The 14,138-nt window shown below is 44.7% G+C and overlaps 1 protein-coding gene across 4 annotated transcripts in view; it reads right to left on the reverse strand.

Annotated features, from left to right (window-relative positions):
- Positions 1 to 5,212: 5,212 nt before the first annotated feature.
- LOC147443768 (uncharacterized) overlaps positions 5,213 to 14,138 on the reverse strand; it is a 73,927-nt gene continuing 65,001 nt past the window's right edge. For 2 of the 4 annotated variants that reach the window (XM_086527726.1, XM_086527727.1), the window contains 2 exons: positions 5,662 to 5,915; positions 5,213 to 5,568 (listed from right to left, as the gene is read on the reverse strand). In XM_086527726.1, coding sequence (XP_086383852.1) covers positions 5,462 to 5,568; positions 5,662 to 5,915 — 361 coding nt within the window. In that variant the 3' untranslated portion in view covers positions 5,213 to 5,461. The remainder of the gene's footprint in view (positions 5,569 to 5,661; positions 5,916 to 14,138) is intronic. The other 2 variants (XM_086527729.1, XM_086527728.1) reach the window with 2 other exon arrangements.

The following is a 14,138-nucleotide window of genomic DNA, read 5'->3' on the forward strand; positions in this document are numbered from 1 at the left end:
AATACCATTGCCCACCTATGTTGTTATGGAACAAAGAACCATAACACATGGCCAATGAAGCTACCAAAGCAACAAAGAAGGCATTATCCATTAATGAATCACCAAAAATAAAGAAGAGCATACATTTTTGAGCGCTTAAGTGAACTAAGATGTGCACACTTATATGAAATTAATTATATAAATATATGTGTGTGTGTCACACACACACACACACGTGGTACTTAGTTATAGTTTTTGGCCTTTATTTTAAACCTTCACCTCCTCACCATGCGACTAGGCCCATATCTATTACCTGCAAGTAGGTTTTTACTTAAGTGGTTTACTGTCCTACTACCATTTACTTGGCATGAAGACGCAGTGGCTCTCTCTCTGCAACCGTAGGCGGCCTCACTTTCTTGTAATGCAGTTGGTTCACTCATGGCGATTCTACTCATGGCTACGATCTGGTGGGCCGACTCCCTCCTTCCTCTATATAAAGAGGTGAGGGCACTTCTTTGGCCCTCACTTAGCTTTGTTTGGTTGTTGCCGTGCCTAGAGAAATCTGCGTTGTGTTTTGACATTGAAGCATGGAGCGCACTGCTTCTCTTTCTTTTTCGTTGCAGGTTCTCTTTAAAATGAAAAAGGGGAGCATTATATTGAAGTTACTACTATTAAGGGTGGTTTTTTAAGCATGTTTCTCTTGCTCTAATACCGGGTTGTGATACTCCTTGATGAGAAGCATATATGGCTAATCATGCCACGACCTAGAATTTTTGCATAAGATGTTACAAATCACTATGCGAATGTGGTCTTTTGCCTTTTGGCTTTTGGAAAATGGGTGCTTGGCCCTGCTACATACAGTTATTAGATGGGGTTGTCTGGGCTGATTACTTACATGTACTCTGTATAGTACTGGTCTTCTTGTTAAGGTATCAATGTAATTTGTTTACATCCACTAATGATAGATGAAATTAGAAACCTAAAGCACAATGGCTTGTTTTCCTTACAATTTTTTGGTTGGACTCGATGTCTGCTAATGGCTCATTGCCACTTGATTTGCTAGAGAGACACATAAGGTAAGTGATATACAAATTGAGGGATGATTTGAGGCCATGTACCATGATGGGGTTAAACTATATCGGATCGAAAACTAAAACGAGCTTGATGCTTTGAAAAACTATAAATGGAATTTTCTTAAAAACTTTAAAAAAAAAAACTCATATGATGGAGCTTTCATTAATCTTGAAAGATAACTTATAAACTGATAAGAATATTAATGGATGATTCAAACACTTGGATTAGAAGGGGTGATGGCCTTCTAATCGAAATGAGATTCTTTTGCTAGAGACTTTGGGTTTTGTATATAAAAAAAGAGGAACATTTCTTACTTAAATACTTTAGACTAAGCTTGGAAGTTTAAAAAAAGTTTGTAAGGTGGACATGGATAACAACTGATATAGTCCATTGATACCTTTAATACACATCCAAGGCTGACGTATTTGTTGTCTTGTTTGGATGGATGCAAGTAAGGACTCTATCTTATCTTGGAGGTTTTTTTTTACTTTGGCAAGCTGACCTACAATGGATTGCACACTCACTTATGATTCGGGAAGTTTTTCTACTATCTGTATACTGAAATGGGACCTCATTCCTACAAACATTGTACCTAAATGATTCTAATACTGAGTTGTTTCTGTACTTATCTGTTCTTTGTTCCATAGCCAGCTGTCTTTTGAATGTAAAAGTTCAATTATGTCTTATTATCTAATAAACATCCACACACACACACACACACACACACACACACACACACACACACATTATATAGAACACTAGATTTGTTTATATAGAAAAGGCTAGATGGGGTAATTGTGTTTAGGGACAGAAAATTCCTAAGATCAACCTAGTCTTCTTGAAGGGTTGAGGATAAGACAAGAATCATATTTCATATATAAAAATGTGTACATAAAGCATTATATAAACGAAGGTTGAGACTGTAGGGCTAACTCTCTTCATGCTTGCGCCTTCATGCATACACAAGAAATTCCAACCCACCTACATAAGAATGCTCTCTGATTTGTCGGATGGGGTGGTCCATGTTGAGGTTTACAATTTATGTTCTAGTTTACTACTATAGACTCATGTAAGCTCATTAAGAGTTTCAATAACCACAATTCCATTTTGAAGTTTTCTCTATGGTTCAATCTATCAACCAAAGAAGTCAAAAAATTATGACATTTCTCTTGAGATTTGAATTTCTTAGCATTTATTGTCTACGACTTCATTGTTGTGCAACAAGGGGTTGATGAATTCCAATCACACATACACAGGTGAAACGGCCACACAGATTCTTAAAATTCTCCTTTGATAGCAAAAGAGCAACCGTCTACCCCCTCACTTTGATGAACAAAACGTTAAGGTCAACACAACTTGCTCTCTTTGGGTGGATGGCCAAGGTTTCACCTTCTTGTGCTTCCTATGAATTGCAAGCTTCCAAGACATGTCCATCTAGAAATGAAGTAGCCTTTTTGGCACAACTCTTGAAGGACTGGAGCATAAGAGTCTCTTCCAATTATCCCATCATCTCAATGACTCCCCCTTTATTTACTTCTATATTAGGGATGCACTGTTACATATCATGCATGTGATGTTGCTTAGACAATAGTTAAAATTTCCATCCTATTAACGAGTGTTTTCCATAAAAATATGATTGCTTTAATATTCTTCATTGAATTTAATCTTGTTAATTTGCCTTAAATTCTACAACTAAAAAAGTCTTCCTGTATTTATGGAAATATATGCTAGAAATTGGAATTCATTCACATTGTTGATATTGATACAAATGTTATGATATTTTTGTGGTGTTTGATGTTTATTAGATCAACATAACAGATAGGTGCAAGATGTACAATGACTGTGTGCTACCACATTATATACAGAAATGGCAAGCACAAATTATAAATTACTTTTATCAGTGGAGCACCTATTTTAATGTAAATAAAGTCTATGAATAATTTTATGCAAATGGATATAGCCATTTTGATAATCAACTTAAATTTTTAAATTGAAATTCATGCCAAAGAGAAGTGCTCATTCCTGGATGAGGATTGTTCGCAATGCTCGTATCATCTCTCTTGATCTTTGCCTCTCACGTCATCTGGTGTCTCCTCTCACACACATGCAATAGGTTTGCACATATACATGCATGTGAATCTGTGTGTACGTGTGTGTGTGTGTGTGTGTGTGTGGGGAAAGTGTAATAATCTCTCTCAATGCAATTGTGGTAGATTAGTTATCCCATGAGTCTCTCTTGAATAGCAAGTCTCGAGTTCAAGACTCGTTGGATAGATCATTGAGATCTCATAGGACTCCTATGACATTAAAGCTTTCTTTTTCCTCCTCTTCTCTCTCTCTCTCTCTCTCTCTCTCTCTCTCTCTCTCTCTCTCTATGTGTGTGTGTGTGTGTGTGTGTGTGTGTGTGTGTGTGTGTGTGTGTGTGTGTGTGTGTGGTAAGGTTGCCATGGCTTCCATTGTGCACTATTAAACTTGTGGGGTACATTCACATAATTATAATTAACATCTTGAGCTGCCAATTTTGTTGCTGCAAAGTTTGACAATAGAAATCATTTCCTAGGTACATTTGACACTCTTTGATTGCTACACAGTTTCGATGTCAATGGGATCATGGACAAATCTACATTATAATTTTCTCAATACTTCTTTTATGTTGCACTTGGGGCTTGCAACTACTTTACTTATTCACTCACTTATTAGTGAACGCCTAGTGAATATTGATCAGTAACCCCCCCCCCCCCCCCCCCCCCCCCCCCCCCCCCCCCAAAAAAAAAAAAAAAAAGACAAATGAAAAAAAGAGTTGATCTACCAGTAAGACTTTCGCCTCTCAACTTACAAGGTTGTGGGTTCAAATCCACTGTTGGGTCACACTGTAGAGGGACACCTTGTGCTCACCTAGTGTTCACGTTGCTAGGGCTTTTGCCCTTGAACACTCGAGTGCATCCTCCTCCTGGGGTGGGTCACACGAGGAGGTTCCTAGATGGTTGCTACGAGTTCTCTCCCAACACGGGGTGCATCAATTAGGTGGTCATGGTGATATCTACATGTGGCTCTTGCCCGATGATATGTGGCCCTTGCCCGACCATGTAACATGGCTAATATTTGGAAGGGATAAGCACCTCCCCCATGTGGGCCCTTTTATGTGTCAGAAAAAAAAAACTTTTTTTTAGTTATGAAACAACCCCAACCAATATAGAGCAATTGCATTGTATACTGCTGATCCCTCTTGGAAGGGAGGCTATGTCGTACATGGGCTCCTGAAGAAACCCAAAATGAGCCTCATTGGCCACCCTCATTGTCACTAAGAGCGCGGACACATTATTCAACTACCATGGTAGACTATTTTGCTGCCTGAAGTTGACATCCTTGCTATGTGAGTCTAAAATTTTGGCTTTCTAATATAAGCCACGAAAGTGAGGCAAACATTTGAAATTTTATTATTTCCATTAATGATTGGACCCACCTTTTCATGTGAATAGCTAAAAGCTTTTCGTTTTGTTTAGTTTGTCGTCTTTTGATTTCACATCCATAGATGACTCTCCTTTCATTTTGTTGTTTTAGAATGCCAATGTGAACCTTCACCTTGTTTAAATAAGCTTATGCTCTAGCGGGAAAGGTGCTTCAGCAAGCTAGAGAACCCTTATCAAGTTCTCCATCTTCAAGTTGTTTCCTTTGCAAGAACTCTATCAACAGATCACAGATAAGGCGAAAGTTTAGCAGGATGGAGCATCAAAAAACACAGCAATGGGGTTTCCACATGCTCATTGATTAGATAGCAAAGCTACATCTTTGTAGTCTTATAAAGATCAGCAACCCTTTCCATTGCAATTTGTGCTTGCTAAAGTAGAGGGAATAGACCTCAGTCAAAAGCCCAATGTCTCGACCCAGCAATCTCTTTCAAGCCCTAGGTTCTCTTGGATTGGCATAAGGCCTAGGTTCTCTTGGATTGGCATATCGATTGAAGACGAACATGAATGCATGCACCATTTTCATCCCAAACAAGTCTCAATTCAGTACTTTGAAGCATTGTATGCCTCACACTAACTGTTTTCATAAGAAAGATTAGAGGATTCTTATGTCGCGCCAACATACGACCTATCGATGTAGAACCAGTACAATTATAAAGTCCCACATATCTTACAGATCAAATTGCGCTCTCTTTTCAACCTCCTCCATAATTTCGAGCTATTTTAAGATCGTGTCAAATGAAAATAATCAATTCAATTTTGAGAGTTTAGTGGCCCAATGGTAAGGCTGCTAATTTTCACTCCCAAGGAGAACTCGTTTCCTGTATTACTTGTGAATTTAATATACAAGGGTGATGTACATACATTCCTGCACACAGCATACATTCCTGCACACAGCGTGCACGCGCAAGTGCTTTCCTGCATAAGATCCTAAGGAATGCTCAAGGAGAGTCAAATGTCAGGCGAAAATCTATTTCAAGGCCAACCCCTTGCAATTCAGGTTGAGTTTGAGTCCAAGGTATTCTTCTCCCTCTGCTGCTTTGTACGTCTGCATTAAAATAAAAGATTGGACTCTTCAGTATATGAGAATGTTGAAATGCAATGCTTGTGCTATGAGAAAAAAGGAGAGTTTAATGACAACTTGCTTTTAAATGGCGAATAAGGTGCAGTATAGAGTGATCGCTAGATGCTGCAGAAGCTGACAATACAATTCTGTTGAAACGACCCCTTGCATTGTCCGCGACCCGAACTTTCACTGGGGTGTGATGCTGTTTACCAGGTTGCTTATATACTACATGAAGGATGCGTCCGGGTGGATACAACCTATAAAACTCGTCATCCTTTTCTGTTGTGAGAGCTTGCTTAAGCCAATGGAAGCATAGTACAATTATTGTGCTGTAATCGCAAACCAATCATGGAATTACAATGTGCTTGTTGAACCTCTAAGGACCACAAAAACTCCCACTCATACTAAAAGAAGACCAAACTAAAATTCCACCTCTGATATAAATTTGAACCACATAGCTCAACAAAGGAAACTAAACCCAAGGCAGTCACTCATCAAAAGCTCCCTACATCACATGCATCAAGAGATTATTAATAATAGCCCAAGAGATTATTAAACCCTCACCCCCCTCTTTAACGTCGTATACGTAAAGTAATACTATTTTGGAGCATATACATTCCTCTCCACTTAACCCACGTCGTCGTGCACGTAATAATGTATTGACTTATGGAGGATTAAGTTAATTAGGTTTCTCTCAAATATATTAGTATGGAACACGTTTTAAAAAGTGACCGCCTCGAGAAACTGAAGCAAGTCAGACCACCTTCCATGAGTTCAATACCAGCTCCCTTGGCAGAAGCTCTGCTATCACCCAAGCCCTCTCCAAAAGCCCAGCTTCCAAAATCCTCTCAACAGAAGCAGATACCAAGCCCCGCGCAATCCCACAGGTAACTATAGCAGGGTATTGGAGACAGATGCCCTTATTTCTCATAGAAGCAGGCTGTTCCATCAAAACCAATCTTCTGGTCTCATGATGCACACCACCACACACTTCCATGGCAGCATCTGATCATGGACACCTTGTCAAACTTGTGCATCACTTGCTCTTGCAAATGCTACAATTTCCAATTGTTACATTGGTACGGAACGCATAAACTGGGCCACCTCTACAGCTTAGTCTCCTTGCCGTTTGAAGAACACATTCCTTTTACACAAAGTTCCTAACTCAAGCCTCACAAGTGCACGCCAACCCACTGGAAAGTTCAAGGCTTGGAGCACATCAGAGACACACCAAAACATCATCTTATCACACGAGAGCTCAACTCTTAAAAAATCACAAAAACACACTGCCTTCAACTATTCCCTTCCCTTTCTCACATCTCCAGTTGCCCAGGAACAGCTCCAATTTGCCTTATAAACCCTCCCTCCTCCCTTAAATATTCATTAATGCATACAACACGGCACCCTCAAGATACTCGTGTATCTATGTATATAGTTTTTGATAGGTAAGGTACACAATACTAAATTGTATGGTGTTTTAGGCGCATTAAATTCATAATATTCCTGAAAGTCTATGTTAATTATAGGACAGAAAAAATAAAAAACACAGTATTTCTCGTTCAAGACAGCAAGAATTAAGAATTTGAAAGAACCCTTGTAAGCTCCTTAACTAATAAAAAATAGGAATAATCATTCATTAGCCGCGTAGTTATTGTTAAACTTCGATGCATCTTTTTTTTTTTCCGAGAAAAAGATCCTTCTATTAGTTACTGAAACTGCCCATAGGGCTACAACCACCTCTTCAAGAGAGGGCTACGACAACCATGGTGGGAGACTCTCCCAATGAAAAAACCAGTATATGTACAATGGGGCTAAATCAAGAGATGGGGGGAGGGAAGAGCCACACAGGTGGTCGGTAATGCCATCGGAGTACACCTTGGACTATGGTGTAGAAAGGCCCAAGACGCCAGAGTCGAAGGAAAGCCTCGCGGCGCTCCCGCATGCGTTCGGAGCTGCCCTGTAGTCCCTCAAGCTGTCCTCTAAGAGTATGGATCAGCTCTAGCCAAAAGTCACGAACAGTCTCTGCTGGTGGCACAGGGCGAACCTCAAAGATGCGGAAACAACGGGCCCGCTAGATGAACCAGAGTGTCAGGCCATTGATGAGCTCCCAACACTCCTCTCTCTCACTGCACCACTCCTGTGGAGTAAGCTCTGTAGTAGCAGGCTGGAGTGTAGGTCGCCCCTCCTGCATCACTATCATCCTGTTGGTGGAAGATAGCTCAAACTGAAGTGCCGGGCCCGTGAGGGTGGACCAAGTCGCTGCCCCCCAAGTGTACTGTCGAGCCATGGAGAGAGTAGGCATCAGCCGAAGAACTCGTAGCCACACCTGCTGGGCCGAGGGACAGTCCCAAAGACAGTGACGCCGACTCTCCACCAAATGGTCACAAGCTACGCATGCGGCCGAGAGACCACTATGCACTAGCCAGCTCCCTACTGCTGTAGCTCTGTGTGCGACCAGCCACTAAAACAAGGTGACTCGCCTCGGCTGTCTGGAGTCCCACAACCTCTCCCAAAAGGCTGCCAAGAACTCAACTGTGAGACCCTCCTCCTGTCAATGAGGTGCTGCAGCGGGGCGAGCCTCTCTTTGTGCTGCTAGTATATGACGTCCCAGTCGAACAGTGTACTGAAAGAACGGGACTCCTGGGTGGTCTGTAGACGAGAAGGGGTGTCCCTCCATAGCCACTCACCAGGATCCCACTGTACTCGTGCCAGTGGACAACACTCCCAAGCCCACAACCTCCAGTGTCCAGTCTCAAGAGCTGCTGGGTCAAGGTCTATGACGCAAGTCCTCCCACAGATGCCCACTACTCGGATCCTCTGAAAACAGCACTCTGCTACCTGCGGGGCCTCTACTGCAACTCGCTGTAGGCCTCCTGATTGAGACACCCTAGCACGAAGCCGCTGTAGCAAGAACTCCTTCCAGGGCTCCTCACCTGGAAGAAGTCCTCTGACGATGAACTTCCCAAGAAGGGGTCGGCTGTGCTGTGCTGGATCAATGATCCCAAGTCCTCCCTGTGAACAAGCAAGAGTGATGACCTGCCAAGCCACCTTGGCTCGGGCTATCTGAGTGTCACGTCCTGACCAAAGGAAGTTCTTGATCAGCCTCTCTACCTGGCTGATACAAGAACTTGAGAATATCTAGCAGGAAGTGATGTACCACATAGTCGCCAACAACACCTGGTTGGCAACTACTACTCTGCCAGCCAAAGAAAGTCGTGCTGAGCTCCAATGTAACAACTTTCTCCTGATAGACAGGAGAAGGGGAGCAATCTGCTGCTCGGGAGACAAGTCCAACCCAACCTGACACCCCAAGTACCGAACTGCAGTCCCTGGAGGAATCCACCTGAAACCCTCTCCTCGCATCCAATTTGGCACAGGAGCACTACTAACCGAGAAAGCCACTTGTAGCGCGGATAATGTGTCGTGCTCTCTACAGTGGGTGGTCCTTAGTGCAATGTACGTGACAATCTCACTCAACAGACTGAATCTCCCTCACACAGACTGAACAGAAAGGAAACAATAGACGCCAACAGAGCTCACAAAGACACAACAGCAGACCAGAACATATGACTCGACTATGTCAAAGACTGATACAGACTCTGGTGTGGCAGCACACTCAGCTCCAGCCCAGGACTCACAGGTACAATGGGGGTGTCGAGGCTCAGATGTGCTGGGATGGTGAAGACGTGCTCTGTGTAAAGACCCACTCTAGACGACTACATACAAGATAATCCTACCAAACGCTACTACTCATATATATCACCATAAAGAGCCACCAACGGCTCATAAATGTCAGCCATGTGGTGACCTGGCCACGAGGTCCACTAGACCACCGTCGGTAGGTACCCTGCCACGTGTCACTCTCGAGACCAGAGGGTCCGTCCAGTGTGAACCAGACCAAGTGTAACCAACTGTCCAACTGTCTGTCCTGTGAAGTGACACTGTTGCCCTGCTATAACCGGCCTATACAACGTAGAGGGCGGTGCTATTTCAATTACCTGTTAACTTTACACAGAGCACTGAGAAGGGAAGAGAACACAGTTGCATCTAGCGACTAGAATGTCACTGCGCGCACGAGACCGACACCCTGTAGGCCCCAAAGACTGGCACCCCTTTTGGTATTTCTTTATTCAAATTAAGGTAGACGATCCGACCACTTAGCACAAGCTTTCACAAAGCTGTCCAAACCTGGCGAGGGCTGAAAACGCAGGTTTTCGATCGGATTTCGACAACATAACAGCGCAAAAACCCCTGTAGGTCAAAAACACCTGTCTAGGACGGATTCCCTCGATATCTGGAAGCTTTCTGGTGAGCTGTCACAGAAATTCAGCGGGCTGTAATTCTCTGTTTTTCACTGCCGGGAGCCCAAAAGCCTGTAATCCCAAGGCTCTCACGAGGCTCCCCCGATGTTCCCTTGCAATTTAGGTGCGAAACCCTAAACCTGCAGAAAAACACAGCAGGCTGTAATTCCCTGTTTCAGATTGTTTTTAGCAGAGCGAACACGCCTACGCGTGTCCCAAGGGCTCCCGCACGCAATGGGACAGTTCCCCTATGAATTGGACGAGTTTTCATGCGAGAAAACTCTCCAAACTCGAAATCTTTCGTGATGGAACTGTGCGTACCTGTGGGGGATTAGCAATTAGCTAATCCGGTTCCTGTTCAGAAGGCTCTTGCCTTGGCAAACGCGCATAAACCCCCAGAACTGTACATAGGTCAAATGAGAAGCCCACTAGTGGGGCATAACATACTGTACGTAGGGGAGAAAGAGAGCAGTATGTAGCATGCGCGGCATCACTCCCGTCACCATACTGTGCATAGAGGGCAAGGTAAGCATTCCATAGCTTCTGTACCTGCGACAATCCACCTGAGGCTGAAAATGGCGCCCCCTTTGTTGATATGCAACTCGTTTTTGCCTCCCAGAGTGGCAGAATCGCTCACAGGCTGACACGTCGCCCAGTTTCCGAGTTTGGGCTTTCCCTGCTAAAAATATCTCAACTGGTGCGTCAGTTGACTTGGCAGCAGAGCAATAAAATGTTCCCCATGTCATTTCAGAGCTAATGACGCGAACACATTTTCTGGTCAAAAATAGCAGTTCCCTAAATTTTAGGAGATGCTTCCATGGCGTCCCTATCGGTCTCCTGACCATCATTGAAGACTACCATTTGACCAACATCTACAATGTGGGTTAATTTACTGGCCCCTTTCAACTTATAAAGTTGCAGTGACTTGACGAGTGGCCCAAATTCCAGTTTGGCGCACACGAGCTTCCATACTCATCAGAATTCAGTGCTAACTGGCCCGGGCAGTCCCTGTCTGACCGACCTAGATCCCCGATGTGAGAAACCCATTTGGCTGCAGCCGTTTCACACTAGCCATGCAATGTCCACTTGCACCTTTCAAGGGTTTTGGGACAAACAAGTAAAAATAAAATAAATAAAAATATCTAGTACTTATTTACGGAAGGCAAAAGGAAAAATACACCTCCTGGTGACACACCCCACCCTTGAAATACTGCAAGCGACCTCGCTTGCATGCCAATAATACATGCAGATATCTCCTGATATCACATATATTCTATGATGGGAATCCAAGATATACATGCTTCCGGAAATGTAGCGTTGGACAATTAAACAATCCCACCAACCTAGCTACGACACATATATCAAGCATAGAAGTCTTCTAGTGTACTCTTGAGCACAAACTTCTCTAGCTAAATTCTGGCAACATGTCATAAGGGACACTTGTTGGAAAGTGTTCTTCAAGACTGTCTCTGCTGTAAGCTTTTTTCTACCTGTTGTTCTTTTGGTATCTTGATCTTCTGCAGATCGGAAACTGCTTCCAAGAAAGCTTCATCAATATCGGAGAGCAAAGATTTGGATTCTTTCATGGCACTGGGGGATGGCTATTTAACAGCTGCAGGCAGGGTATCCACTGGTGTGAGAATGTGTGGGGGAGTTGAACTTGATGGAATACTAAGACCGAGAGCGGCTCTCTGGGCCCAGGTGAGGACGCCCGATGGCTTCTCTACCAATTGCGGGGGCTTATTTTGAGGGGTAACCACGTGGGTAGAAGGGGGCGGCTGAGAAACAGTGCTAATTGCTATCAAATTGAGCTTGGGAAAGGCAAACTCAGTCTGGCTTTGACTTGGGTTCGAAGCCGTAGATGCACGAATTTTAGGGCAATCCTTACTGTAGTGATCCTTCATATCAGGGCAATGACGGCAGGGAGGAGACCCTTCGGGTAGAGGGCATTTGCTTTGGTAATGACCATATTCCCCGCATCTGTAGCACAAAATGGGCCGATTCACTGGACGAGTCGAAGGACGAGGTGGTCCTTGCTCCATGGAGTTGGAGGTGGAGGCATAGAAGCTGTGAGGTGGTGAGGGAGCATGGGTATGATAAAAGCTCTGAGAGGGAAAAGTGCTCTGCATACCTTGCATAGGAGGGGCTGTCAGCAAAGGTGGCATATGGTGTGGATGGCCACAGGGAGAAACCATGTTGGATGCAGGTGCTCGCCCTTGCTGAAGAGAAGGACCAAGACTTTGCTGTATTTGTCGCAATCCCTTGAGGTAGTAACAATCCTTGTCCTCATGTCCAGATTTTTCACAGAAGTGGCAGTAAACCCGAAGGGGGCATTCTTGTGGAGGGTGCCCTGGAGAGCGGCATGAGCTACACCAAACCGTAGCCTTAGTCTCTTGCTGACACTTGAGCTCTTCTAGCTCGCGTTTAATTTGTTACAATGCCTCATGATGTGGAGGCTTCTCTTGTCTAAGAGAGAAGGACCTCTCCTCTTGAAGAGCTCGCTGTAACTTTAGGGCTTCCAGTTCCCTGCGTAAAGAAGTTAAAGGATCAGAAGGACTTTCCAAAAACACAAAGGGGGTCTCTATGTGAGGGGGGTTGGTGAACAGCTTCCTAGCCCCCTCTATCCTCGTAGCAGCTGCGATGAACTCCTCCAGAGTGGCGTCGGGTCGGAGACTCTCTCGTAGTTTTTGCTGAGAACTTTTGGGAAGCGCCTTCTCTACCCACTTCTTAACCATAAATTCACCTGGTTGCTGGGGAAGCTTGGCAACCAGAGACTTGGTTTTCATCATAAGTTCTGCAAAAGTCTCCTCTGGCTGGAGCACCATGTTGGCTAACTCATCCAACACCTTCTCCTGGTAGTCACCGGGCTTGAAAGCTGCACAGAATTGTTGCCTTAAGACTGCCCAGGTTGCAAAATGGTTCTCTCCAAACTGGCTGTACCATTTGTCTGCTAAGCCATCCAAGGTGGATGGAAAGAGTACCAAATAAGCATCTTCCCTGTTAAGACCACGACCCCTACAAAGAGATACAAACCTCCTTGCATGGTCGTCAGCATCTTCTGAAGAGAGACCTTTGAATGTAGGGAACTTGATGTTTACCTTAGCCAAAACGCTAGCCAATGGCTCCATGGCCCCTTGCTGAGCCTGTTGCTCGGTAGCCTGCTGTAGCAGAATAGGAGAGAGCTTCACTGGAGAAGGTGATCTGGAAGATGTGGGACCGGAGAGAGGAATGGGTGATGTCGTATGTGGAGGTATGGGTGATGAGGTTGATGGACTTCTAACAGGTTCCAAGGGTCGTCTACTGTTGTAGTACTTCAGAGGACTCAAGAGTGCGCTTTGACGCTCGACTGACCGCCTTGTATGGGTCATGCAGCGACCACCAAACCAACCAAGCTTTGGGCAAGAAAACCTTGAACTGGCTGAAGACTGGTCTAGACTCTACTAGACCAGGCAGGTGATTGGACCGGGTTGGACCAGGGACGAGGAGGACTAGACCAGGGTCTAGACCAGGCAAGTGACTAGACCAGGCTGGACCAGGGACGAGGAGGACTAGACCAGGGTCGAGGAGGTCTAGACCAGAGACGAGGGCAGGTTGGACCAGGCGAGAGGAGAACAGTGCAAGGCAAGGTCGGTGAAGCTAGGCAAGGCAGGCGAAGCTAGATAGACCCAACTAGCTTCAAGATTTGCACCTCACAGAGTGAGATTTCAGTTGAGGTCCCACCGTGATCGCCAAAATGAGAGCACCTGTAGCGCGGATAATGTGTCGTGCTCTCTACAGTGGGTGGTCCTCAGTGCAATGTGCGTGACAATCTCACTCAACAGACTGAATCTCCCTCACACAGACTGAACAGAAAGGAAACAATAGACGCCAACAGAGCTCACAAAGACACAACAGCATACCAGAGCATATGACTCGACTATCTCAAAGACTGATACAGACTCTGGTGTGGCAATACACTCAGCTCCAGCCCAGGACTCACAGGTACAATGGGGGTGTCGAGGCTCAGATGTGTTGGGATGGTGAAGACGTGCTCTGTGTAAAGACCCACTCTAGACGACTACGTACAAGATAATCCTACCAAACGCTACTACTCATATATATCACCATAAAGAGCCACCAACGACTCATAAATGTCAGCCATGTGGTGACCTGGCCACGAGGTCCACTAGGCCACCGTCGGTAGGTACCCTGCCACGTGTCACTCCCGAGACCAGAGGGTCCGTCCAGTGTGAACCAGACCAAGTGTAACCA

Source organism: Adiantum capillus-veneris, chromosome 13, assembly GCF_014529385.1.
Source record: "Adiantum capillus-veneris isolate H3 chromosome 13, ASM1452938v2, whole genome shotgun sequence".
Classification (NCBI taxonomy): Eukaryota; Viridiplantae; Streptophyta; class Polypodiopsida; order Polypodiales; family Pteridaceae; genus Adiantum; species Adiantum capillus-veneris.